The sequence below is a fragment of the Lontra canadensis genome, unplaced genomic scaffold, assembly GCF_010015895.1.
Source record: "Lontra canadensis isolate GAN:19392208 unplaced genomic scaffold, GSC_riverotter_1.0 scaffold125, whole genome shotgun sequence".
NCBI classification, from domain to species: Eukaryota; Metazoa; Chordata; class Mammalia; order Carnivora; family Mustelidae; genus Lontra; species Lontra canadensis.
Window position 1 is genome coordinate 1,317,004 of NW_022631119.1, and position 26,787 is coordinate 1,343,790.

At 42.6% G+C, this 26,787-nt stretch overlaps 1 protein-coding gene across 5 annotated transcripts; it reads left to right on the plus strand.

The window, feature by feature from the left end:
* On the plus strand, nucleotides 1-25,132 carry PDCD2L (programmed cell death 2 like). Of its 5 annotated transcripts, none has more exons than XM_032841949.1 (7): nucleotides 10-193; nucleotides 307-449; nucleotides 616-676; nucleotides 1,872-2,245; nucleotides 4,186-4,296; nucleotides 10,589-10,737; nucleotides 24,961-25,132. In XM_032841949.1, exons 1-7 carry the CDS (start codon nucleotides 86-88, stop codon nucleotides 25,089-25,091), a joined length of 1,077 nt encoding a protein of 358 aa, XP_032697840.1. In that variant the 5' UTR covers nucleotides 10-85; the 3' UTR covers nucleotides 25,092-25,132. The 5 variants fall into 5 exon arrangements, with proteins under 5 accessions (XP_032697843.1, XP_032697844.1, XP_032697842.1 ...); XM_032841948.1 differs by having other exon boundaries at nucleotides 11-193; nucleotides 307-473; XM_032841952.1 differs by lacking the exon at nucleotides 24,961-25,132 and having other exon boundaries at nucleotides 1-193; nucleotides 307-473; nucleotides 10,566-10,731.
* Nucleotides 25,133-26,787: the final 1,655 nt, after the last annotated feature.

Genomic DNA, 26,787 nt, shown 5'->3' on the forward strand with positions numbered 1-26,787 from the left:
CGGAGGTGAAGCCGGTGCGCGTGCGCGGAGAGGCGTCCCGTCTCGGCCGCCGTAGTTCGCCTTTCCACGTGGGTGCCTCGTCGTCATGGCAGCTTTTCGGAAGCCGGTGCTGCTCGGGCTTCGAGACACTGCAGTGCATGGCCGCCCGACGGGGCCGGGCGCCTGGACTGCTAGCAAGCTGGGCGGCCTTCCGGTGAGTGGAGCGCCGGGGCCGGGGTCGGCGGGTGCTGGTGAAGGCTACGGGGTGAGAGAGTGGGCGAGGTCCATGAGCAGAGCCGGAGTTTTGAGCGCTTCCCTTGCCCTCAGGACGCCCTGCCGGCGGTGGCAGTGCCGAGGCCAGTGTGTGAACGTTGCAGGCAGCCTCTTGCCCTGGTCGTGCAGGTGTACTGCCCGCTGGAAGGCTCCCCGTTTCACCGGCTACTGCACGTGTTCGCTTGCCCCCTCCCCAGGTGCGGCAGCGGCGGGGCGCGCAGGTAGGCGGGGAAGTTCCGAGCTGCCTCGGGATTTTATGAGTGGGCGAGAGCTGGGGGGCCGCACGGGCCACACGGGATAGGGCTGGCCAGCTGGCTGGTGGTCAGCATTGGAGCCTCACTGCTATTTATCTTTACCCTGAAGCTGGAAGGTGTTCCGTTCCCAGTGTCTGCAGATGCAAGAGACGGAGCCGCAGGACGCTCAGGTAAACCGGTTGTTATTAGCATATTACGACTTGCTGTTACTTGAGAGTGTTTTCTAGATTATCCTTTAAGATAAACTTTCAGCCGTGGTCTTTTGAAGTACGTTGGAATGGCTTTTGCACTTTCCTGAACTGTGAAGTGCTATCTCCTTAAGATTTTGTTCGTTTTTTCTTTTAATATGCCTTGAAGGCCTTGAGGCACATGACTTACTGATGTTTCTGTTTGGGAACAAGTATGGATGTATACATGTATGTGGTTGTGTGTAATATATATGTGTTTATTGTAAACATAGTTGCTGTGATAATGTGTATGTGTATATAACAAACAATAAGAAAAAAATCTCAATTTATTGAATCCAAAAGTTGGACAAGCTGGTAGCTGCAGAACAAAATTCAGTCTCGTTTTGCCTGTAAATGTGCGCTTATGTATACTCCGAGCTCTAAACGGGTGCCAGGCCTGGTACCAGCAGTACCAGGAATGAAAAGATGAAGACGTGGTATCTGCTTATATATGTCAGCGTTGGGTTGCAGATAATAGAAAAGCACTGACTTTTTAAAGCCTAGACAGAATTAGGTATTTATTAACCCTGGATAGATTGGAGGGGGCCACTCCAGGAATGACTTCCAGAACCACACCTCAGAACTGGCCTGTCAAGGACCCCTTATACCACGTGCGACACCTGCAGTCAGAAATCTGAGATGTGGTCTGGCGAACTGGAAGCTGCCCTTGTCAGATCTTTTGGATCCAAGTCCTTGCTTTGTATCCATCTACAGACATTTGCTTGGTGGCCTCTCTTTCCGAGTCATTCTGTTTCAAGTCTGTGTCTCCCCAGTGGACCTGAGTAGCCTGCCTTTGATCATATCTGAAACCCTAGCTGCTAAGGAGCGTGGGAAATGTAGTTTTCTCCTGCTAGCTTCTGTAATACATGAAGCACAACTGGAAGGGGTTTGGAATAGATGGTTGAAGAAACCACTCTACCACATTGGCCATGCTGCCCCTGGAAAGAGAAGAGAATTATTGTTACCTCCAGCATGCTTTGAGTGTATGGGGTCCAGGAAGTTGAGTCAGAGTGTGCAAGAGGGGAAGGTGCTGTGTGACGTCTCCCTCGGGAAGGTGAGGGAATGGATAGCTCAAGCCAAGGGGATGCGTGAGATCACCCAAATGTGCTTGGGCTTCATTCACTGGATATTCTTCTAGAAACAGGAAAATGGCCTTGCAGCTGAGGAATGGTGCGAAGGTGCAGATGACTGGGGGAGTGACAGTGAGGAGGCGCTGCCACCACAGCTTACCTTGCGTTTTGGAAATGATTCCAGCAGTGTGGAGGACACTGACTGTACTGCCCAGCTCGAAGATCTCCACCTGCAGGATACCGTCATGGGCGCTGCTCCTCCTGTTTCTCCTGGGGAAGAGACGGCCTTGCCTTCTGTGGCACCACAGTTCCTGCCCTACTATATCTGTGTTGTCGATGAGGAGGATTACGGGGACTTTGTCAGTCTGGATCACGCTCATAGCCTTCTGAGGGAATATCAGCGGAAGGAAGGAGTGGATATGCAACAGTTGCTTTCCCAAAGGTGAGTGTGTGCTGCTGAGTCTGAGAGGGGACTTGATCAGGAAGCTGCCACGGTAGGTACCCTTTGGTTTGATTCTAGTACTTGGGGAAACATTTTCAAGCAGAACTTGTCTGTGTAGGACCTTTCTGCTTTGCTCCTCTTGGATGAGAAAGGGAGACAGAGACAAGGCGATCTTATGAGCCACTCTTGGGTTAGCTGGAAAACACTGCTCTAAGTACCCTCAAAAAGATGAGCAAGGAAGTTAGGGCTGACAGCTTTTACAGAAGAACATGTTTACTGTCTCTTTATTTTCTTTGTTAAATGATTAGCTCAGACAAGTAAGTTAGAAAAACGCCATTTGTTTTTTAACTCTTGGCTGTGGCTCAGAAACTGGCCTGGGATGTCAAAGACCCTCCCAGAGCCTCAACTCTCACCAGTGAAATGAGAGTCATGTTAATATCTCTGTTGTCTGTGTCATCAGATGGTTTTAGGAATCAGTGAAAGAGTAGGTTTTGTGTTTTTGTTTGTTTGTTTGTTTGTTTTTTAAGATTTTATTTATTTATTTGACAGAGATCACAAGTAGGCAGAGAGGCAGGCAGAGAGAGAGAGAGAGGGAGAAGCAGGCTTCCTTCTGAGCAGAGAGCCCGATGCGGGGCTCGATCCCAGGACCCTGGGATCATGACCTGAGCCGAAGGCAGAGGCTTTAACCCACTGAGCCACCCAGGCGCCCCTTGTTTTTTTTTTTTAAGGTTTTATTTATTTTTTTTGACAGAGATCACAAGTAGGCATAGAGGCAGGCTGGGGGGCGGGGAGCAGGCTCCCCGCTGAGCAGAGTCCAATGTGGGTCTCGATCCCAGGATGCTGGGATCATGACCTGAGCTGAAGGCAGAGGCTTTAACCCACTGAGCCACCCAGGTGCCCCAAGAGAGTAGGTCTTAAAAGGCTTTATAAAGCCCTATAAAGAACTAAGAATAATAATTTTTGCTGTTACAGTAGAATTACAGTTGGGTATTTGGAGAGAGAACCTAGTTCTTTACCAGAGCTGTTTCTTTTGTAAGCATTTCAGAATAATGTTGGGCTGCTTACAGACTGATATAAAAATAATCCATAATGGGGAAAGAAATGAAGATAGTCAGTGAGCACAAGGACTTTTTAAAACTGCAAATAATTATCCCAGAGTTGAAAATGGCTAGGGAGCAGGGCTTGGGAGAATGCTGGGTAGGGGATTACTGCTAGATATTACAAGGTATTAAATTTATGATTTTTGGGCACCCTGGTGGCTCAGTGGGTTGAGCCTCTGCCTTTGGCTCAGGTGCTGATCCCAGGGTCCTGGGATCAAGCCCCACATCAGGCTTCTTGCTCAGCAGAGAGCCTGCTTCTCCTTCTGCCCCTTCCTCCTACTCATGTTCTCTTTTACTGTCTCTCTCTCATAAATAAATAAAATCTTTAAAAAAAAATTATCATTTTTTATTTTTATTCAATTTTTATTTTAATTTTTGTAAAGATTTTATTTGTTTATTTGACAGAGAGAGGCAGCACAAACAAGGGAGTGGCAGAGGGAGAGGGAAAAGTAGGCTCCCTGATGGGGGGGCTCGGTCTCAGGACACTGGGATCATGATCTGAGCCGAAGGCAGACGATCAACCAACTGAGCCACCCAAGCGCCCTGAATTTATGAATTTTATTTTAGAGTGAGCAGGGTAGGGTTGGGAGGGGCAGAGGGAGAGAGAGAATCCCAGTCAGACTCTGCGCGGACCTCGGAGCATTACGTGGGGTTCAGTCCCACAACCCTGAGACCACGACCTTAGCCGAAACCGAGTCTGACATTTGACTGACTGCACCACCCAGGTACCACTTAAATTTATGATTTCTAAATTATGTGCATTATCTTGTTTGCTCCTCTAAATATTGTAATTCTCTGGATATAGACACTCAAAAGTGTTTTTTGCTTTTCTTTTTTTAGTCTTCCTAGTGATGGCGATGAAAAATATGAGAAGACCATAATTAAAAGTGGAGATAAGATATTTTACAAATTCATGAAGAGAATTGCTGCTTGTCAGGAGCAGATTTTGAGGTAGAGGCACATTTTCTTTTATTGTTTTTCTTGATTGTAACAGCAGTGCATGTTAGTTTGGAAAATACTGGAAAATACGATGAGAAAACCAAAATCTAGTATTCCGCAAACCAGGAGCCTAAGATTTTAGTGTATTATGTTCACTTATTTTTTATGCATTTGGATGCATGCACGTGGGTAGGACTTGTGTGGGGGTTTTTTTTTGTTTTGTTTTGTTTTTTAAGATTTTATTTATTTATTTGTTTGTCAGAGAAAGTGAGTGAGAGAGATAAAGAGTGCGCACATGTGCACAAGCAGACAGGCAGGCAGGCAGAGGCAGAGAGAGAAGCAGGCTCCCTGCTGAGCAAGGAGCCGGTTGCGGAACTCGATCCCAGGACCCTGGGATCATGACCTGAGCCAAAGACAGTGGCTTAACCCACTTAGCCACCCAGGTGTCCCTGTGTAGGTTTTTTTGTTTGTTTTTTAAACATTTATTTATTTTAGAGAGAGAGAGAGCGTGAGCATGAGCCAGAGGGGCAGAGGAGGGGAGAGAGAGAATCCCAAGCAGACTCCATGCTGAGTACTGAGCCCACTGTGGGGCTCAAGTTCATGACCCTGAGATCTGACCTGAGCTGAAACCAAGAGTTGGGTGCTTAACTGACTGTGCCACCCAGGCGCCCCAGGAATTGCTCATTCAGTAGAGCATGCAACGCTTGATCTCAGCATTGTGAGTTCTAGTCCCACATTGACTGTAGAGATTACTTAAAAGCTAAAAAAACCCCTGTAATTTGGATCATATTGTGTGATTTTTTTTTTTAAAGATTTTATTTATTTGGTAGAGAGCAAGACAACACAAGCAGGGAGAGCAGTAGAGGGAGAGGGAGAAACAGGCTCCCCACTGAGCATGGAGCCCTACTCGGAGCTTGATCCCAGGAATCTGAGATCATGACATAAGCTGAAAGCAGTTAACCCACTGAGCCACTCACGTGCCCCTTGTATGATTTTTTTTTTTAAGTAATCCTTACAATATCTTTTCAGTACCTTGAGAGCTTTGTTGTTTTTTTCTTAAGAATTTTTTTTAAGATTTTATTTATTTATTTGAGAAAAGAGAGACTCAGGAGCAGGGAGAGGGGCAGAGGGAGAAGCAGACACCCCGCTGAGCAGGAAGCCCAATGTGGGGCTCATCCTGGGACTCCAGAATCATGACCTGAGCCAAAGACAGAGCCTTAACTGACTGAGCCACCCAGGAATCCTCAACTTTTTATTTCCACAGGAATTTCTCTCTAACCAATGGTAACAGAATTCGTTGTGTTTGATTTCCTGTGTTTCCTTATAGGAGTTTTTGGTTTTAGTTTTTACATTTAGGTCTGTGATCCATTGAGTTAGTTTTTGTGTATAATGTATGAGGGTCAAGTTTCTTTTGTTTTTGTTTTTTTTTTAAAGATTTTATTTATTTGACACAGAGAGAAAGATCACAATTAGGCAGAGAGGCAGGCAGGGGCCGGGGCGGGGGACGCAGGCTCCCCGCTGAGCAGAGAGCCCGACTCAGGGCTCCATCCCAGGACCTCAGGATCATGACCCGAGCCGAAGGCAGAGGCTTTAACCCACTGAACCACCCAGGTGACCCTCAAGGTTCTCTTTTGGTCTGAATATCCAATTGTTGGAATACCAGTTTCTATTACTGATCACTTTTGTCTTGCTTATCAGTTACAGAGAAAGGAGTAACAAAACATTCAGCTATGATTATGAATATGTCTTTTTCTCTTTTTAATTCTGTCAGAGTTTGTCTCACGCATTTTGGTACTGTTTTAAGATGTATCTATTTGTAGGCTTATTTATCTGGTGAATTGTTCTTGTTATAAGTAAATGTTCCTATTTATTTGTGGTGCTACTCCGTCCTTGGAGTGTATTTGGTCTCCTGTCTGTATAGCCACACTAGCTCTCTTTTCTTTCTTTTTAAAAAAATTTTTAGAGATTTTATTTATTTATTTGGCAGAGAGAGATCACAAGTAGGCAGAGCAGCAGGCAGAGAGAGAGGGGGAATCAGGCTCCCCATTGAGCAGAGAGCCCGATGCGGGGCTCGATCCCAGGACCCTGAGATCATGACCTGAGCCGAAGGCAGAGGCTTTAACCCACTGAGCCACCCAGGTGCCCCTTGTTTCATCTTTTTAAGGATGATCTTTTTTTTTACTCTTTACTTTCAACCTCTTCCTTTAGAGTGGGTTGTTTTGTTTTGTTTCTATAAGTTACTAAGTTATTTGATTTATTTAAGCTTAAAAAAAAAAAAAAAAAAGCAGTTTACTTATTTCTCTCAGCCCTGATCCCTTGCCTCTGGAAACCACCAATTTCTTCTCTGTGAGTTTGGTGGGGGTTTTTTTTTGTTTGTTTGGTTGGGTTTTTTAGGTCCTGCATGTAAGTGATTTCATACAGTATGTCTTTCTCTGTCTGGCTTACTTTACTTAGCATTACACCCTTGAGGCCCATTCATGGTGTCGCAAATGTCAAGATTTCCTTCTTTATGGCTGAGTATTCTGTTGTGTGTTGTGTGTGTATGTGTGTGTGTGCATGTGTGTATATACATGCAATTTTTTATCTGTTAATGGACCCTTGGGTTACTTACAATTTTTTTATCTGTTAAAATACACACACACAATTTTTTATCTGTTAATGGACCCTTGGGTTACTTACGTGTCTTGGCTGTTGTAAATAATGCTGCAGTGGTCCATCAGGGTGGGTATCTGTTTTGAGTTTGTGTTTTTGTCTCCTTTAAATAAATACCCTTTCCTCCTCTCTCTGCCTGCCTTTCTGCCTACTTGTGATTTCTGTCAAATAAATAAATAAAATTTAATAAATAAATCAATAAATAAATACCCAGAAATGAGATTGCTGGATCATATGGTAGTTCTGTTTCTAATTTTTTGAGGAATCTCCATACTGTTTTCTGTAGTGGCTGACTGATTTACACTCCTACGGACAGTGCACGAGCGTTCCCTTTTCTCCACATCCTCACCAACACTTACTTTTTGTCTTTTTGATAATTGCCATTCTGAAAGGTGTCAGGTGCTATCTCACGTGTACTTTTTTTTTTTTTTAAGATTTTATTTATTTATTTGACAGAGAGAGAGAGATCACAAGTAGGCAGAGAGGCAGGCGGGGGTGGGAAGCAGGCTCTCTGCCGAGCAGAGAGCCTGATGTGGGGCTCAATCTCAGGACCCCAAGATCATGACCCGAGCCAAAGGCAGAGGCTTAACCCACTGAGCTACCCAGGCGCCCCTCAGGTGTACTTTTTAAACAGGTTACATGTATGGGTCCTGCCTTTATTTTATCCAGACTGTGTGCTTTTTTTTTACATAGGGTCTTGAGTCCATTTAATATAATTATTGGTGGTGGGTTAATTTTGTCATTCTGGTATTGGCTTTTCTCCGTTCCAGTTTTTTGTTCTCCCTTTTGTTTAACCTTCTTTTCAGTGAACTAAAAAGTTTATGATTTTACGTCTTTTCTGTTGCCATAAAATGTGTTTGCTTTAGTGATTATAATGTGCATCTTTGCAGCCTGCCTTCACACAGCAGTGTGCTGCTTTATGAACTGAGAACCGTAACACAGAATCCTGTTTACCTTTCCCCTGCCCTTTGTGTTCTTGTTTGCACATGTTTGCTTCTCTATATGCTTTATATGCCATAATCCATTATTATTTTTGTTTGAAATAATCAATAGTTTTTGAGGATACTATCTATATAGACAGTAAAATGTAAAATAATTATTGAGGGCGCTCGGCTGGCTCAGTTGGTAGAACGTGCAGCTCTTGATCTCGGTTGTGAGTTCAAGCCCTGCGTTAGGTATAGAGATTACTTGAAACAAAAAATAAAATCTTTTGAAAAAAATAATGAAAATAATGACCAGAAGTTCTTTTATATTCATCAACCTGTTTACCCTTTTGCTGCTCTACATCCCTTCATGCTGAGCTTCCATTTGGCATTTCCCTTAAGTCCGAAGGACTTGTGATTTTTATTTTTATTTTTATTTTTTTCAAAGTGCAGGCTCAGGGGCGCCTGGGTGGCTCAGTCAGTTGAGAGTAGGGCTGTTGATCTCAGGTCTTGATCACAGGGTTGTGAGTTCAAGGCTCGAATTGGGCTTGGAGCCTACTTAAATAAATAAATAACTTAGTAAGTAAATAAGTAAAATAAAAGTAAAGTGTGGATTTGTTGGAGATAGCTATGCAGGTTTTGTCTACAAACATTAATATTTCTTTTAATAGACATTTTTCTTGGATATACAATATGTTTTTTACTTGTTTTCCACTCAGCACTGAAAAGCTTTTGTTCCACTGACTTGTTGCCATTAGGGTTTCTGTTAGAAATTAGCTGTAATTCAGGAGCGCCTGGGTGGCTCAGTGGGTTAAAGCCTCTGCATTCGGCTCAGGTCATGATCTGACCTACAGGTCAGCCTGACAAGCGGGGAGCCTGCTTCCCCCTCCTCTCTGCCTGCCTTTCTGCCTACTTGTGATCTCTCTGTCAAATAAATAAATCTTTTTTTTTTTTAAGATTTTATTTATTTATTTGACAGAGCAAGAGACAGAGAGAGGGAACACAAGCAGGGGAAGTGAGAGTGGGAGAAGTAGGCTTCCTGCTGAGCAGGGAGCCCAATGTGGGGCTCGATTCCAGGACCCTGGGATCATGACCCTGAGCCAAAGGCAGACACTTAATGACTGAGCCACTCAGGTGCCCCATAAATAAATAAAATCTTAAAAGAAAAAGAGAGAAATTAATTCTTATGTATTAACAATGTCTTATGTAATAATACTGTCTGATTATTACATAATTCTTATGTAATTCTTATTGTTCTTGTGTTATGTTTATGTAATTAAACTATTATGTATTTAAGCGACTATATGCGACTCTATGTCTTAATATATCCTGCTTGGGATTTGGTGAACTTTTTGGATTTTTGTGTTGATGTCTATTCGTGAATTTTGGAAAAATGTTGGTCATTATCTCTTCAAATATTTCTTCTGTCCTTTTTCCTTTATCTAGGACTCCAGTTAACTTGTATGATTAGACATGCAATTTGAAATTGTTCCATGGTTTTTAAGACCCTGTTTTTTGTTTTTTTTAAATTATTTTCACCTTTTGTTTAATTTTGGATATTTCTGTTTTCCTCAAATTCACAGATTTTTTGTTGTTGTTATTTCCTACCTGCTATTAACTTTTACTGAATGAAGTTCTTTATTCTGCTACAGCATTTTTCATTTCTAGCATTTCTCTGTCAGTCTCTTTTAGTTTCCATTTCTATGCTAACTTCCCTGTTTATGCAGGTCTACCTTTTCTGCTAGATTCTTTTATATGTTTGTTTATTTTTTATATGTTTATTATTGATATTGTTTGTTTTGTCCCCCTTCCACTGATATTTTAAGTCTTTTTCTGATAATTCCATCATCTTGTCTGTGGGTGTGTTGTGTTTTTTTTTTTTAAGATCTTATTTGTTTATTTGAGAAAGCGCACAAGCAGGAGGAGGAGCAGGCAGAGGGAATAGCAGGTTCCCCACTGAGCAGGGAGCCCTATGAGGGACTTGATCCCAGGACCCTGAGATCATGACTTGAGCCGAAAGCAGAGGCCTAACCCACTGAGCCACCTGGGCGCCCCAGTGGGTATTCCTGTATTGACTCTCTCGGTGGGTTAAAATTTTCTGCTGCTCTTGGGGCACCTGGGTGGCTCAGTTAAGTGCACGACTGTTGATTTTAACTCAGATCGTGAGACTGAAACCTGCATTGGGCTCTGTGCTGAGTGTGGAGCCTGCTTAGGGTTCTGGTTTTCTCTATCTGTCTTGCTCTGCCCTCCGTGCACCAACCCCCCCAGTTTACACATACTCTCTCTCAATTAATTTTCTGTTGTCATGTATATCTAATTTCTTTTTATTGTTTGCCATTATATATTGAAGAACAGTAGATACTGAAGTAAATATTTATTCCTTAGAAGGGCATGGCCCTCCTTCTGTAAGGCCAGTAGTATGGAGTCCAAGTCAGCTTATTCTGTGGTTGAGCTCAGTCTGGGCTTGGTTGCAGTGTGGTTAGATATAGTTCTACATTGGCTTTAGTGCCGTCATCCACTCTTTGAACCAGACATTGACAAGACTTCAGATATCTTGCTGAGCTCTACAGGCTTGCTGCTAGGTTTTGGTTCTTTGGATTTTCTTTGCTGTCTGGTTTTGCTGCTGGTCCTCTGCAAGAAAGAAGCAAAGTTTGCGAAGCATGGTCTCTGATGTTGAAATGTGACTTATGTGCTGTCTTCCTTCAGGGTTCTTTGTTTCCTTGCTTTAGGTATTCCTGGAGTGGAGAACCACTTTTTTTGACCTCTCCTACATCAGAAGTCACTGAGCTCCCAGCCTGCAGTCACTGTGGAGACCGAAGGACATTTGAGTTTCAGCTTATGCCAGCACTGGTCAGCATGCTCAGAAGCACTAATTTAGGTAATAAGCTCTTTATGAATTTGAGGTTGTGGATTTATTACACAAATAAGGAATTATTTTAAAAGGAAAGGTTATCATTTCATTTTTGTTTACTTATAAAATATAAGTGTATTACAGAAATTTTGGAAAATTTATAATCCAACCAATCTGACACAAACACCAATACTATTTTGTTGGTTTAAGAGCAAGCTGTTTTCTATCCTTAAAATTTTCATAGCAGAAGCCCCTGGCTGGCTAGGTTGGTGCAGCATGTGACTCTTAATCTCAGGGTTGTGAGTTCAAGTCCCACAGTGGGGGTAGAGTTTATTTAACAAACCAAAACCAAAAAATAACATTGTGTTACAGTCAAAGTTTATTATTTAAAAAAAAAGCAACTGGGGGTGGGAAATAACTTTTACAGAGCCACCTGGCTGGCTCAGTTGGAAGATCATGTGACTCTTGATTTTGGGATTATAAATTTAAGCCCCATGTTCGGCATAGGGCTTACTTTAAAAATGTGAAAAACCTCTTTTTTTTTTTTTTTTTAAGATTTTTATTTATTTATTTGACAGAGAAACAGTGAGAGGGAACACTAGCAGAGGGAGTGAGAGGAGGAAGAAGCAGTCTTCCTGCTGAGCTGGGAGCCCAATGCGGGACTTGATCCCAGAACCCTGGGATCATGACCTGAGTTGAAGGCAAGCACTCAAGGACTGATCCACCCCAGGTGCTCCTTTAAAAAATAACTTTTACGGGGCACCTGGGTGGTTCAGTTGGTTAAGCATCTGCCTTTGGCTCTGGTCATGATCTCAGGGTCCTGGGATTGAGTCTTGGGTTGGGCTCTGTGCTCAGTGGGGAGATTGCTTCTCCCTCTGCCTCTCCCCCAGCTCATGCTCGCATGCTCTTTCTCAAATAAATAAATAAAATCTCTTAAAAATTTTTTAAAAACTTTTACATGATTATAGTTATTATTTTAGCATCATTATGTGATTTTTTTAAACAAAAATTAAAAGTTTTTTATAGTAAAAGTAACAGGAGGACCTGGCTGGTCCCCTTGGTAGAGCATATGACTGTTGATCTTGGTCGTGAGTTCAGGTTACACATTGGCCATAGAGCAGGGCTTAGTCTCACAACCCCACGATCATGACCTGAACTGAATCCCAGAGTTGGATGCTCGGCCAGCCAAGCCACCCATGGTGCCCGTGCATTTATTTATTTATTTTTTTAGTAATCTCTACACCTGGTGTATGAACTCATAATCTGGAGATTGAGAGTTGCATACTCTTCTGACTGAGCTGTTATATTAACAATATTCATTCTTCCAGTTCACCAACATGGATGTCTTTCCATTTATTTGTGCCTTTAATTTCCTTCAGTTGTGTTTTATATTTTCAATGTACAAGTCTTTTGTCTCCTTGGTTAAATTTATTCCAAGTATTTTTTTTTTTTTTAATTTTTTTTCGGACTGATAGTTGGTCCTGCAACTTTGCTGAATGTATTTTTTTTTAAATATTTTATTTATTTATTTGACAGACAGAGATCACAAGTAGGCAGAGAGGCAGGCAGAGAGAGAGGAGGAAGCAGGCTCCTTGCTGAGCAGAGAGCCTGATGCGGGGCTCAATCCCAGGACCCTGAGATCATGACCCGAGCCGAAGGCAGAGGCTTAACCCTCTGAGCCACCAAGGTGCCCCTGCTGAATGTATTTATGAGAGGCAATGAAAGCAGTGCTCAAAGAAAAACTTAGAGCTGAAAACACATATGTTAAAAACAAAGATAGATCTCATATCAGCGACCCAACATATATTGCAAGTAACTTGAAAAAAAAAAAATACCAATCAACAAACCAAAGGCAGCAAAAACAAAGAAAGAAGGAAAGGCTAAAGCAGAGATTTCGAAGGAGAATATAGACACAATAGGAAAAATATATGAAACCCAATTTTTTTGTGTGGGTGGTTAGGTTAGTGTATATGGACCACGTCTTCCTTATCCATTCGTCCGTTGAAGGGCATCTTGGTTCTTTCCACAGTTTGGCGGCCGTGGCCATTGCTGCTATAAACATTGGGGTACAGATGGCCCTTCTTTTCACTACATCTGTATCTTTGGGGTAAATACTCAGTAGTGCAATTGCAGGGTCATAGGGAAGCTCTATTTTTAATTTCTTGAGGAATCTCCACACTGTTCTCCAAAGTGGCTGCACCAACTTGCATTCCCAACAACAGTGTAAGAGGGTTCCCCTTTCTCCACATCCCTTCCAACACACGTTGTTTCCTGTCTTGCTAATTTTGGCCATTCTAACTGGTGTAAGGTGATATCTCAATGTGTTCTTAATTTGAATCTCCCTGATGGCTTTTTAATAAACCCTTTGATTTTGTTTGCTAATATTTTGTTGAGGATTTTTGTATCTTATATTTACTTTTTTTAAGATTATTTAAGCAATCTCTGTATCCAATATGGGGCTTAAATTGACGACCCTGAAATAAGAGCCACATGCTCTACCCACTGAGCCAGCCAGGCATCCTGTATCTTACATTTATAAGGAGTATTGGTCTGTAATTTTCTTGTAGTGTCTTAGTCTAGACTTGGAATTAAGGTAATGCTTACATTGGGGCACCTGGCTGGCTCAATTGTTGGAGCATGCAGTTCTTTTTTATTTACCTAATTGTTTTTTGGTTTTGGTTTTGGTGTTTTGGTTTTTTTTTTAAGCAGGCTCCATGCACAGCAGAGAGCACAATGTGGGGCTTGAACTCATGACTGTGAGCTCAAGACCTGAGCTGAGATCAAGAGTTGGACACTGAACCAATTGAGCCACCTAGGCACCCCACCTGCAACTCTTGATCTTGGGGTTGTGAGCTTGAGTCCCATGTTGGGCATAGTGTCTACTTAAAAAAAAAAAAAAAAAAAAAGAATTCCTCATAGAATGAGTTATTAGGGATGCCTGGGTGGCTTAGTCAGTTAAGTGTCTGCCATTGGCTCAGGTCATGATCCCAGAGTCCTGGGATCAAGTCCTGCATTGGGCTCCCTGCCCAATGAAACAGTGGGAAGCCTGTTTCTCCCTCTGACTGCTGCTCCCCCTGGTTGTTTGGGGTTTCTCTTTGACAAATAAATAAATAAAATCTAAAAAAAAAAAAAGGAGTTGGTAATCATTACCTTCTCTTTAGCTTAGAGTTTAAGAAGGATTGGTATTCAGAGCGCCTGAGTGACTTGGTGGGTTAAGCCTCTGACTTTGGCTCAGATCATGATCTCAGGGTCCTGGGATCTAGCCCCACATTGGGGGGGGGGGTCCTCTGCTCAGCAGGGAGTCTGCTTTCCCCCCTCTCTCTCTGCCTGCCTCTCTGCCTACTTGTGATCTCTCTGTGTCAAATAAATAAAATCTTTTTTTTTTTTAAAGGATTGCTATTCTTTGAATGTTCTGTCATATTCACTAGAAAAACCATCAAGTTCTTGGCTTTTTTGTTGTTGGGTGGTTTGATTACTGGTTCAGTCTCCTTACTAGTTACAGGTCTATTCAAATTTTCTATTTCTTGAGTCAGTTTTGGTAGATTGCATGTTTCTAGTAGTTTTTCTCTTTCATTTAGCTTATCTGTTTTGTTGCTATACAACTGCTTAGAGTAGTCTCTTATAATCCTTTTTTTCTATAAAATTAGTAGTAATGTCCCTACTTTATTTTTTATTTTGTTAACTTGAGTCTTCTCTCTTTTTTTTCTTAGTCATTCCAGGTAAAGATTTGTTGACTTTCTAGATTTTTCTCTATTGTTTTATAGTCTCTATTTTAAAATCTCCACTCTAGGGGCGCCTGGGTGGCTCAGTGGGTTAAAGCCTCTGCCTTCAGCTCAGGTCATGATCCCAGAGTCCTGGGATCGAGCCCCGCATCGGACTCTCTGCTCAGCAGGGAGCCTGCTCCCCCCATCCGCCGCCTCTCTGCCTACTTGTGATCTTTCTTTCTGTCAAATAAATAAATAAAATCTTAAAAAAAAAAAAAAAAAAAGCCTCTGCCTTCGGCTCAGGTCATGATCCCAGGTTCCTGGGATTGAGCCCTGCATCAGGCTCTCTGCTCCACGGAGAGTCTGCTTCCTCCTCTCCCTGCCTGCCTTTCTGCCTACTTGTGATCTCTGTCTGTCAAATAAATAAATAAAATCTTTGAAACAAAAAAAAAAAATCTCCACTTTAGCTTTTATTTTTGCTTCTGCTGGCTTCAGGTGGTTGGTGGTCTTTTTCAGGTTCCTTAAGGTATACAATTAGGTCATTGATTTGAGATCTTTCTTTGTCCTTTTTTTAAAGTTTTATTTATTAATTTGAGAGACAGAGAGTGAGTAAGGGAAGGGACAGAGGGAGAGTGAGAATCTTGAAGCAGACTCCCAACTGACCGCAGAGCTCCAATGAGGCTTGATCCCGGGACCCGGAGCTGAAATCAAGAGTAGTCAGCTTAACCGACTGAGCCACCCAGGCACCCCTCTTTGTTCTTAATGTATGTGTTTGCAGCTCTAAATTTTCCACTTAACACTGCTTTTACTACATCTCATAAGATTTGGTATTTCATGTTTTTGTTTTCATTTGTCTCAGGTATATATTGTCTCATTGCTCTTAATGATTTCTTTTTGACCTATTGATTATTTAAAAGTGGTTTATTTAATTTCCACATATATTTGTGAATTTTCCAGTTTTCCTTTTATTACTTACTTCTGGTTTCATATCATTGTGATTGGAAAAGATAACTTTGTATGATTTCAGTCTTTCCAATTTACTGAGACTCACTTGGTGGCCTAACGTATGGTGTCTCCCAGAGAATATTCTATGTGCACTTGAGAAGAGTGTGTTTACTGCTGTAATTAGGTGGGGTGTTCTGTATGTGCCTCTTCTTCTTCTTCTTTTTTTTTTTTTTGTTATGTGCTTGTTGGTGCTAATTGATTTATAGGCTCGTCAAATCCTTTGTTTCCTTATTGATCTCGTGTTTGGTTGTTTTGTCCATTACTATAAGTGGGGTATGAAGTCAGCTGTTATTGTGGCACTGTTTCTCCCTTCAGTTGTGTCAGTTTTTGCTTCATACATTTTGGGCCTCTGCATGTAGAAGTATACATGTTTATAATTTTTATACTGTTCACTTAGAATTTCTATTCTTTTCTTCATATTTTTATTTCTATTTCTTATTTCTTTTATCTTTATTCTTATATCTATTTCTTATTTCTTTCTATTTCTATTCTATTCTATTTTTTTTTTAAGATTTTATTTATTTATCTGACAGAGCTCACAAGTAGGCAGAGCAGCAGGCAGAGAGAGAGAGAGAGGCAGAGAGAGAGCAGGCTCCGTGCTGAGCAGAGAGCCCGACGCGGGGCTTGATCCCAGGACCCTGGGATCATGACCTGAGTCAAAGGCAGAGGCTTAACCCACTGAGCCACCAGGCACCCCTCTATTCTATTCTATTTCTTTCTTTTGTTTCATTCTCGTTGTGTCCCTGTATCTAGAGAATCTCTAGTAGATGGTGTCTAGGTGGATCTTGTTTTATTTTTGTTATATCCAATCTGCCAGTACCTTTTTTTAATAGGACTTAATCCACTTACATTTAATGTCATTAGTGATAAAGAAGGATTTACTTCTGCCACATAGCTATTTATTTCCTATATATCTTATGATATTTTTGTTTCTCAATTAATTCTTCCATGAGTGACTGTTTTCTTTTTTGTATGTAAGTGATTTTTGTGTGTGTGGTAGTGTAACATTCATTTAGATACCCTTTCTTTTTTTCTTTTTAAAGATTTTTTTTTTTTTAATTTGACAGCGATCACAAGTAGGCAGAGAGGCAGTCAGAGAGAGAGAGAGGAGGAAGCAGGCTCCCTGCTGAGTAGAGAGCCCGATGTGGGGCTCAATCCCAGGACCCTGTTATCATGACCTGAGCCGAAGGCAGAGGCTTAACCCACTGAGCCACCCAGGCACCCCTACCTGTTTCATTATTATGGCCAGTTCTTTTCACACCCTCCTGAAGGTTCTCAGTGTTATTTTTCTCACAAATTGAACTCCAGACTACCTGGCTCCATGTTTCCCTGAAGACCTGTCCCGTGTTCCCACTTCTCCTGAGCTAGTCTGAGCTCTAGGCCTTCCATACTTCTAGCATTGCTGTCATCCTGCGTCACCTTTATTTGGGTATCCCCTGCCCATCTTCCAAGTGGGTCCCCCTGTTTCCTAGAGCTCTTATCTTCTTCTTTCTCAGTTTGTCCTTTCAGGTTTTTTTTTTTTTCCTTTTAAAGATTTTATCTATTTATTTGACAGAGATCACAAGTAGGCAGAGAGGCAGGCAGGGGTGGGGGGAAGCAGGCTCCCTGCTAAGCAGAGAGCCCGAAGGGGGACTTGATCCCAGGAACCTGAGATCATGACCTGAGCCGAAGGCAGAGGCTTAACCCACTGAACTACCCAGGTGCTCCCCTATCCTTTCAGTTTTGATATAGCACTTTCTCTAGTAATTTCCTGAGATGGGATCATGGGATATAGAGACTTAAAGTGACCTATGGGTCCTAAAATATACTTATTGTATGTTTATGTTCACAATACTAGTCAGATATGGAATCCTAAGGCATTAATAATTTTTTCAAAATTTTTAAAGATATTACTTCATTCATTCATTCATTCATTCATTCATTTTTAGGATTTTATTTTTAAGTACTCTCTACACACAACATGGGGTTTGAAATTAGAACCCCAGGATCAGAAATCACATGCTCCACCTACTGAGCCAGCCAGAGGCCCTGATCTTGCTTCATTCTTTTAGCATCCTGTGTTGCTATAGAAAGCAGTCCCACTCTGACTGTTAGTACTTTGAATGGGAACTCTTGTTTCCAGGTCACTTTCAGAATCTTCACTTTATCCTTGTTATTTTGAAATTGTGTATATTGTGCTGAGTACTTGGTGGGTGTTTTGAGTTCAGAAACTCATGTCCTTCAACTTTGATGATTTTCTTCCTTTTTTTCCTTTAGTGCCTTTATGGGAACTTGCTTTGGTTCTTTTTTGTTCTGATTTTTGTTTCACTTTCCAGTTTTCTTCAACTTTGTACTTTATTTGTCTTTTTAGTTGTGGTAAATATATGTAACATAAAATTTAACATCTTAACCATTTGTAAGTGCAATTTAGTAACATTAAGTTTATTTACATTGTTATGCAGCCATTCTCCAGAACTTTTTCCTCTTGCAAAACTGCAACTCTATAACCATTAACAATTCCTCATGTCCCCCTTTCCTCAGCTCCTAGGGACCACAGTTATACTTTCTGGTTCTATGAATTTGACTACTTTAGATACCTCATAGAAGTGGAATCATAGTATTTGTCCTTTGAGACTGCCTTATTTCACTTAGCGTAAGTGAAGTTCATCCATGTCGTACTGTGTTACAGATTTTCCTTCCTTTTAAAGCTAATACTCTGTAGTATGGATCTACCACAGTTTGTTCATTTGTTGAATACTTGGGCTGCTCCTGCTTCTTGGGCTATTGTGAATATTGTTGCTATGATTCTGGGTGCACAAATCTCTCTTCAAGATCCTGCTTTCAGTTCTTGGGACTATGTATACCCGACACAGAATTGCTAGATCATATAGTAATTCTATTTTTAGTTCTTTGGGGAACTACTGTAACATTTTTCATAGTGGCTGCACCATTTTATATTCCTAATCAATAGTACACAAGAATTTCAATTTCTCCACATCTTCACCAACACTTGTTTTTTGGTTTTGTTTTGTTTTTTGTTTTAAGATTTTATTTATTTATTTGACAGAGATCACAAGTAGGTGGAGAGGCAGGCAGAGAGAGATGGGGGGAAGCAGCCTCCCCACTGCGCAGAGAGCCTGATGCGGGGCTCAATCCCAGGACCCTGAGATCATGACCTGAGCCAAAGGCAGAGGCTTAACCCACTGAGCCACCCAGGTGCCCCTGTTTTTTGTTTTTAATAGTAACCATCATAATGGATGTGACATGGTATCTGTTACAATTTGCATTTCCCTAATGATTAATGATGTTGAGCATTTTTCATATGAATGGCTTTTTAGCCATTTTACATATCATTTAGGAGAAGTGTCTACTCAAGTCTTACTGTTCATTTTATAGTCAGGTTATTTGACTTGTTGAGTTGTAAGAGTTCTTTTTATATTCTAAGTATGAACCCCTTATCAGGTGTGATTTTTGCAAATGTTTTCTTCCATTTTGTAGGTTGCCTTTTTACTGTTAATTGTGTCCTTTGGTGCACCTAAGTTTTTGATTTTGATATAGTCCAATTTGTCTATTTTTACTTCTGTTTCGTGTGCTTTTAGTTTCATATTCAGGAAATCCTTGCCACCTACTTACTTTTTAAAAGGAAGCACACAGGTGTGCCTAGGTGGCTCAGTCGTTGGGCGTCTGCATTCAGCTCGGGGTCATGATCCCAGAGTCCTGGGATTGAGTCCCACGTCGGGCTGCCTGCTTCTCCCTCTCCTACTCCCTCTGCTTGTGTTCCCTCTCTTGCTGTCTCTCTCTCTGCCAAGTAAATAAATAAAATATTTTTTTAAGAAGTAAAAAGAAAGCATACGGTAAAGTACACCAATCTGAAGCCTACAGCTTGATGAACTTTTACATAAATACACTCTTGTAATCACCTCCCAGAGTAAGATGGGGAGTGTTTGCATGTCCCTGAAAGTCCCTTGGGCCTCCTTCCCACTCCAGGCTTATCACTCTCCCCTGTCCCCTTAAGAATTTTGCCTGCTTGGGGCGCCTGGGTGGCTCAGTGGATTAAAGCCTCTGCCTTCGGCTCAGGTCATGATCCCAGGGTCCTGGGATCGATCCCTGCATCGGGCTCTCTGCTCAGCAGGGAGCCTGCTTCCTCCTCTCTCTCTGCCTGCTTCTCTGTGATCTCTGTCTGTCAAATAAATAAATAAAGTCTTAAAAAAAAAAAAAGAATTTTGCTTGCTCTGGAATTTCACACAAATGGAATCATACAGTGTATGAAGCATAGAGTGCTTCTGTTTAACTTGACATCTTTGTTATCTCTGTCTTCTAACCCTTCTTTTGAATTTGGTTTGACTGTTCTATTTTTAGTTTCTAAAAGCTCTTCCTTGTTCTCTGAAACTTTTCCATACCACCTTTTTGTTTTATTTTGTTTGATGAGTTCTTTTACATCTTTAAGAAGTGGTTTAAGGACATCTGGATAGCTCAGTTAGTTAAGGGTTCTACTCTTGATCTTAGCTCAGTTCTTGATCTCAGGGTCGTGAGTTCAAGTCCTACCTTGGGCTCCATGCTGGGCGTGGAGCCTACTTACAAAAAAAAGGAAGAAGAAGTGGTCTGGGTTTTTTGTTTTGTTTTGTTTTGTTTTTTAAGTTTTCACTTGTTACCCATGTGTCTATTTTCTGCAATTTTTTTTTAAGATTTTATTTTTAAGTAATCTCTAAACCCAGCGTGGAACTTGAACCCCCAACCCTGAGATCAAGAGTTGCATGCTCTTGGGGCACCTGGGTGGCACAGTGGGTTAAGCCTCTGCCTTCAGCTCAGGTCATGATCTCAGGGTCCTGGGATCAAGCCCCACATCAGGCTCTCTGCTCAGCTAGGAGCCTCCTCCCCACCCCCACTGCCTGCTTCTCTGCCCACTTGTGATCTCTCTCTCTCTCTGTGTCAAAGAAATAAATACAATCTTTAAAAAAAAAAAAAAAAAGAGTTGCATTCTCCATTAGACTGAGTCAGCCAGGCACCTCTTCTGTAATTTTTCTCATCCCCAAATGTTATGTTGGAGATTTTGTATAAATGTCTGGTGAACCCTGGAAATCACCATTTGTCGACATCATTCTAGTCATCATTCTTGACATTAATACAGATAGAAAGTTTAGATAGATAGCTGGAAAAAAAATTTTTTTTTTTTTTTAAAGATTTTACTTATTTACTTGACACAGAGTGAGTGAGTGAACACAAGCAGGGGGAACTGCAGACAGAGAGAGATGGAGAAGCAGGGTCCCTGCAGAGCAGGAAGCCCCATGTGGGCTTGATCCCAGGACCCTGAGATCATAACGTGAGTGAAGGCAGACACTTAGCTGACCGAGGCACCCTGGCGCCCCTAGGAAAAAAATTTCTACCGACAGGAAAATTCAGTACATTCTAATTAAGAATATTGGAATAAATGTGTGCAAATTCAACATAAGGAAAAATGTATGTGAAGCAGTTGCTGGACTGTAGGCAATGGGTTCTTTTACCTAGTTGCTAAAAGATCCTTCTGAAGCTAAGAGAATTACACTCATTCCATTTCTTTCTTCCTTCCTTCCTTTCTTTCTCTTTCTTTCTTTCTTTCTTTCTTTCTTTCTTTCTTTCTTTTTTTTAAGGTTTTATTTATTTATTTGATAGAGACAGAAACAGCAAGAAAGGGAACACTAGCAGGGGGAGTCGGGGAGGGAGAAGGAAGCTTCCGGAGCAGGGAAACTGATGTGGGGCTCGATCCCAGGACCCTGGGATCATGACCTGAGCCCAAGGCAGACGCTTAATGACTGAGCCACGCAGGCGCCCCTCATTCCATTTTTCAATTTTAGATCATATGTATTTGGCTCTTTACTATGATAAGGAAGCTTATGCCCTGCTCCACCTCCAAATATTTTAGGTTGTTTTTTTTTAAGATTTTTTTTATTGAGGCGCCTGGGTGGTGGCTCAGTGGGTTAGGCCTCTGCCTTTGGCTCGGGTCGTGATCCCTGGGTCTTGGGATCGAGCCCGGCATGGGGCTCTCTGCTCAGCAGGGAGCCTGCCTCCTCCTCTCTCTCTGCCTGCCTCTCTGCCTACTTGTGATCTCTCTCTGTCTGTCAAATAAATAAATAAAATCTTTAAAAAAAAAAAAAAGATTTTTTTTATTTCTTCAAGTAATATCTGTGCCCATTGTAGGGCTTGAATTTATAACCCCATGATTAGTGGTCAGCCAGGTGCCCTATTTTAATATTATTTGTATTGCATTGAGGTTATAAGTCTGTACTCTGTCACTGTGATTGTCACAGCTAATAAGCTTTTGTTCTCTGTTTCAGTGGTTTGCATGCTCACACCATTCTTTTCCATTCCTGAATTTCTTATTTTGATTCTTCTCTGGTAGCTACAGTCTATCAAGTGATAGCCTTAAGGAGGGTTTATAGCTGTTATTCTTTTTTTTTTTTTTTAAGATTTTATTTTATTTATTTGACAGAGAGAGATCACAGTAGACAGAGGCAGGCAGAGAGAGAGAGAGAGAGAGAGAGAGGGAAGCAGGCTCCCCACTGAGCAGAGAGCCCGATGCGGGACTCGATCCCAGGATCCTGAGATCATGACCTGAGCCGAAGGCAGCGGCTTAACCCACTGAGCCACCCAGGCGTCCCTATAGCTGTTATTCTTACTTCAGAATGTCTGCTTTTGCATTGAAGAACAACCCATGTATAAAATCCTGAGATCCCATTTTCTTTCCTCCCAACAGTGGTAGCCCCAGTGCTATCATGGCCTCACAGTGAGAGCCCTTCTGGCTCTCCTGTCCTCTCCCATGGCCCCATCTCACAGAGAAGTACGTTTTTCTCCAAATCCCTAAGATCCTTTATATTGATATCTTTAGGCTTTGAATGAAGTCTGAGGGTGGCCTGATTCCACCTCCCCCCCTCCCCACTTTGTAACTAACATTTATGCTAGCACCTGTAGATTTTTCTGTATTCGTGAAGTCCATTTTTTGAATTAACATGTCTTGCCCTTGCATTGTTCCATAATCCTTTCATCCTGGGACAGGGTGGATTTTCGGACCTCCATTTAGTTTTGCTTTATTTCTTTTTTCCCTTCAAATTTCTGGATATTTTTTTGTTGCGTTTGTAGCTTTTTTGCAGAAGCAGTAGCAGTTGCGTTGGCCACCTTTCTCCTCTCCTGTGCTCATATCTCTCCTCTTTCCCTCTGTTCACTGCAGTTCTCTCAAGCCTTTCCTTTCCACCTATAATTAGGTTTCACCTGTCTTTTCTGTTCCTTGTGGCTTCTGATGTTTTTCCTTAGATGCCTACTGGGGCTGGTTTGACCTCCACACAGCTTCCTCTTTGTCCTACCCCTCCCTCGCCCTTCTGCTGTGCCAGCCCCCTGGGCTCAGGCAGCATGGACAGGACTCTGCTACGTGGTATTTTGTTCCATCTGATTTCTCGCCCCTTCCGTTTTTCCTACCCTGGTGGCTACCAGTTTGCAGACTCCAGCCTTCTTATTTCTCCCAGATCAGCTCTATTTTGGCCTTGTTAGATCTGTCTTTGATGCTTTTCTTTCCATTATCCCTGCCTGCATTTTCCTTTCAAAGGGTTTTTCCTTTGCTGCTCCAAACCAGTTCTCCAGCCCCTCCTGCTGACTCCCATTTTCCCATTCTGAAATCAGCAGTTCTTGTTGAGCCTGTTTTCTTGGTGTTATTCTTCATGGCTCTGTCCATTGACAAATTTCTGTAAGCTCTTAGGATTGTGTGTGTGTGTGTGTGTGTGTGTGTGTGTGTGTGTGTGTATGAGAGAGAGAGAGTAGTGTGTTCTCTTAGTGGGGTACCTATGTATGTAAGTAAGTAAGTAAGCTCTACACCTGACTTGGGGCTCGAACTCGTGATCCTGAGATCAAAAGTCACATGCCCGACCCACTGAGCCAGCCAGGAGCCCCGTGACATTTTTTTCTTTTAAGATTTTGTTTATTTATTTTAGAGAGAGAATGTGAGCAGGGGAAAAACCTCAAGCAGACTCCGAGCCAAGCTTGGTGCCTGATACAGGGCTTGATCTCAGAACCCTGAGATTATGACCTGAGCTCAAATCAAGAGTTGGGTGCTTAACTGTGTGAGTCACCCAGGTACCCCCCCCCAATTATTTTTTAAGTAGACTCAATGCCCAGCATCGATCCAACAAGGGGCTTGAACTCAGCGATCCTGAAATCAAGACCTGAGCTGATATCAAGAGTCAGATGCTTAACCAACTGAGTCACCCAGGTGGTCCCCCAGCCCTGTCACAGATTTTCAGTGAGGGGTACCTAGGTGGCTCAGTCAGTTAAGCAAGTTCCTGCCTTCGGCTCTGGTCATGTTCCCAGGGTCCTGGGAGGGAGTCCCACTTCAGGCTCCCTGCTCTGTGGGGAGACTGCTTCCCCTTCTGCCTGCTGCTCCCCCTGTCTGTGTGCTCTCTCTGTCTAATAAAAAAAACAAAACAAAAAGTGATTTTCAGTGTCCAGTATCCTAGACAGTTATAATAAAGACTTGAAAGTATATCTTCCCGTTAAATCTGCTTTTCGTCATCCGTGGTCACTTTCTATGGGGAAGAATGTGGCTGGAAGGTAGTGAACACCGCTTTTGCTGTTCCTAATTATTTTTTCAGCTTATCGGGTAAAATCACTCCTATAGCAATACCAGCTACACTGATATTGCATCATCATTCTCCTTCCTTCTATTATCTTCTCGTTGCTTAACCTCTTTGTTTTACATTGAGCACTTAAGATGTGCGGGGCTCTGTTCCAAGTATCTTAAATGCACTACTTTATTTAATCCTCCTCACAACAATCTTTTTCTTTTTTTTTCTTTTTTAAAGATTTTATTTATTTATTTGACAGAGGGACCACAAGTAGGCAGAGAGGGGAAAGATGTGGGGCTCAATCCCAGGACCCTGGGATCATGACCTGAGCCAAAGGCAGAGGCTTAACCCACTGAGGCACCCAGGCACCCCCAATCTTTTTCTTTTTTGAGATTTTATTCATTTATTTGAAAGAGAGAGAGCGCAAGCACAAGTAGGGACAAGGGGCAGAGAGAGAAGGAGAAGCGGACTCCCTGCTGGGCAGGGAGCCAGATGTGGGGCTTGGTTGCAGAACCCTGGGGTCATGACCTGAGCTGAAGGCAGATACCCAGCTGAGTCACCCAGGAGCCCCTCTTCACAACAGTCTTATCATCATGATAAATATAGTCCTCATTATAGATTGGTGAAGTCCCATACTCAGGTGGTAGAGCTGGGATTTATTTTTTTTTTTTTAAAGATTTTATTTATTTATTTGACAGAGAGAGATCACAAGTAGACAGAGAGGCAGGTAGAGAGAGAGAGAGAGAGGGAAGCAGGCTCCCTGCTGAGCAGAGAGCCCGATGCGGGACTTGATCCCAGGAACCTGAGATCATGACCTGAGCCGAAGGCAGCGGCTTAACCCACTGAGCCACCCAGGCGCCCAGAGCTGGGATTTAAACTCAGGTAGTCTTGCTCTAGAGTAAGCAAACCTTCAAATACCAAGTGTATCTTCTAACATTTCCTCTTTGTTAGAATCCTGAATATGTTTTGTCTTTCAGGTCTTTCTGTAGAATTTGGAACAGTTCTGATTTACACATGTGAGAAGAGTTGCTGGCCTCAAAATCATCAGACTCCCATGGAAGAACTTTGTATTATACAAGAAGACCCAGATGAATCATTATTTAAGTAGAGCATTTCCTTCTATTTACATAAATTAAAACAAATTTTAATGTCCCCAGGTTTGTGTACTTTTGCTTCATTTCGACTCACAGATTATTAACTCTTTGTTTTAAGGGCGGTCCTTTGTGCTTTATGGCACCTGTGCTGGGGCTGCCGTGAGATTTAGAAACTTCTGGCTGTGGGCTGGTCTACCTTTCCAGGGTCAGGTGCTTGTCTCCACAGTGACAGCCCAGAATGTGGCTCCTCTCCAGCCCCGGAGGTGGGTGTTCCCTGCACAGGCAATCTAGTGGGCTTTGTAGGAGGGAGAGCCGTGGAAGAGCTGGGGCAGCCGTCAGCCTCTTACCACCTCTGCTGCCTCTGTACTTGGCTGCGCTCTGTTGCAGTCCCTGGATGCTGATTGAACCACTCAGCCCACCCCAGCTTCTTGAGGCTCCCACCCTGCCACACTAGCTGTTCAGACCTGTCCGGTGTTCTCCCTACCCACGGTCCCACCCTCACCCCATCCCACCTTCTGCCCCTACAATATCACAGAAAAGGGGCCCTTCCTCTGTTCTGGACATTGTCCCTCCTTCCAGGTGGTCACTTTTCCAATCTCCCCTTTCTCCTTTTGGTTTTTGTGTCAACCCCTTCTGTTCTGCTACACTTTGACAGCAGTATGAAGACATGCCCACTAGCTGTGTACAGACTTCCTGCTTACCTTCATAGGTGAGGGACCTGCTATAAACAGTTTGATTTGCTAATCTGGCAAATAACACTGGTGGGAACACCGTACGGTCATGCTCTCGGGGGCACCTGGGGTAAGTGGCTGGCTGTGCACAACCCAAACTTGCTGGTAAGTGAGGCTTTAGGGATGTAGGGGAACAAGAATAATTTTCTCTTTACCCTTCTAGGTACTTAGCTGACACCCCCCCCCGTAAGAAAAGACAGATTGACAGGAGACAAACAGAAGTAGAGGTATACCTCCTGTATAGATGGGAGGTACCCAGCAAACTGAGTAATGCCTTGAAGTGGCCCAAACTATTACCTCAAATACCACCTTCAGCTGAAGATAGACGTTGTGGGGTGCACGGAACCAGTCACAGGAAGTCATCAGGCAAACAAGGGTAAGGTTGTAACATTGTCAGGGAAACAGGATAATGAGAAAAGTCCAGTGTGAAACCCTTCAGATGTAAAGCTGCGGGGTGTCCCTGGCTGGCTCAGTCAGAAGAACATAAGGTCAAGCCCCACCTTGGGTGTAGAGATTACTTAAATAAATACAAAGGAAAGAATTGAGTGCATGAATGATTGAATGAAAAACTGCATATTGTTACGTAGGAGAGTAGTCAAGAAAGATAAAGGGGAGGGGCGCCTGGGCGTCTCAGTGGGTTAAAGCCTCTGCCTTTGGCTCAGCTCATGATCTCTGAATCCTGGGATTGAGCCCAGCATTGGGCTCTCTGCTCAGCGGGGAGCCTGCTTCCCCCTCTCTCTCTGCCTGCCTCTCTGTCTACTTGTGATCTCTGTCAGATAAATAAATAAAATCTTTAAAAAAAAAAAGATAAAGGGGGGCACTTGGGTGTGTGACTCTTGGGGTTGTGAGTTGCACCCCACCTTGGATGTAGAGATTACTAAACACACGCAGACACACTCACACACACAGGCCATCAAGGGCCCAGGAGTAGGATTAGGTATGAATGGGACTTTGAGCTTTCACTTCCTGCACTTGGATC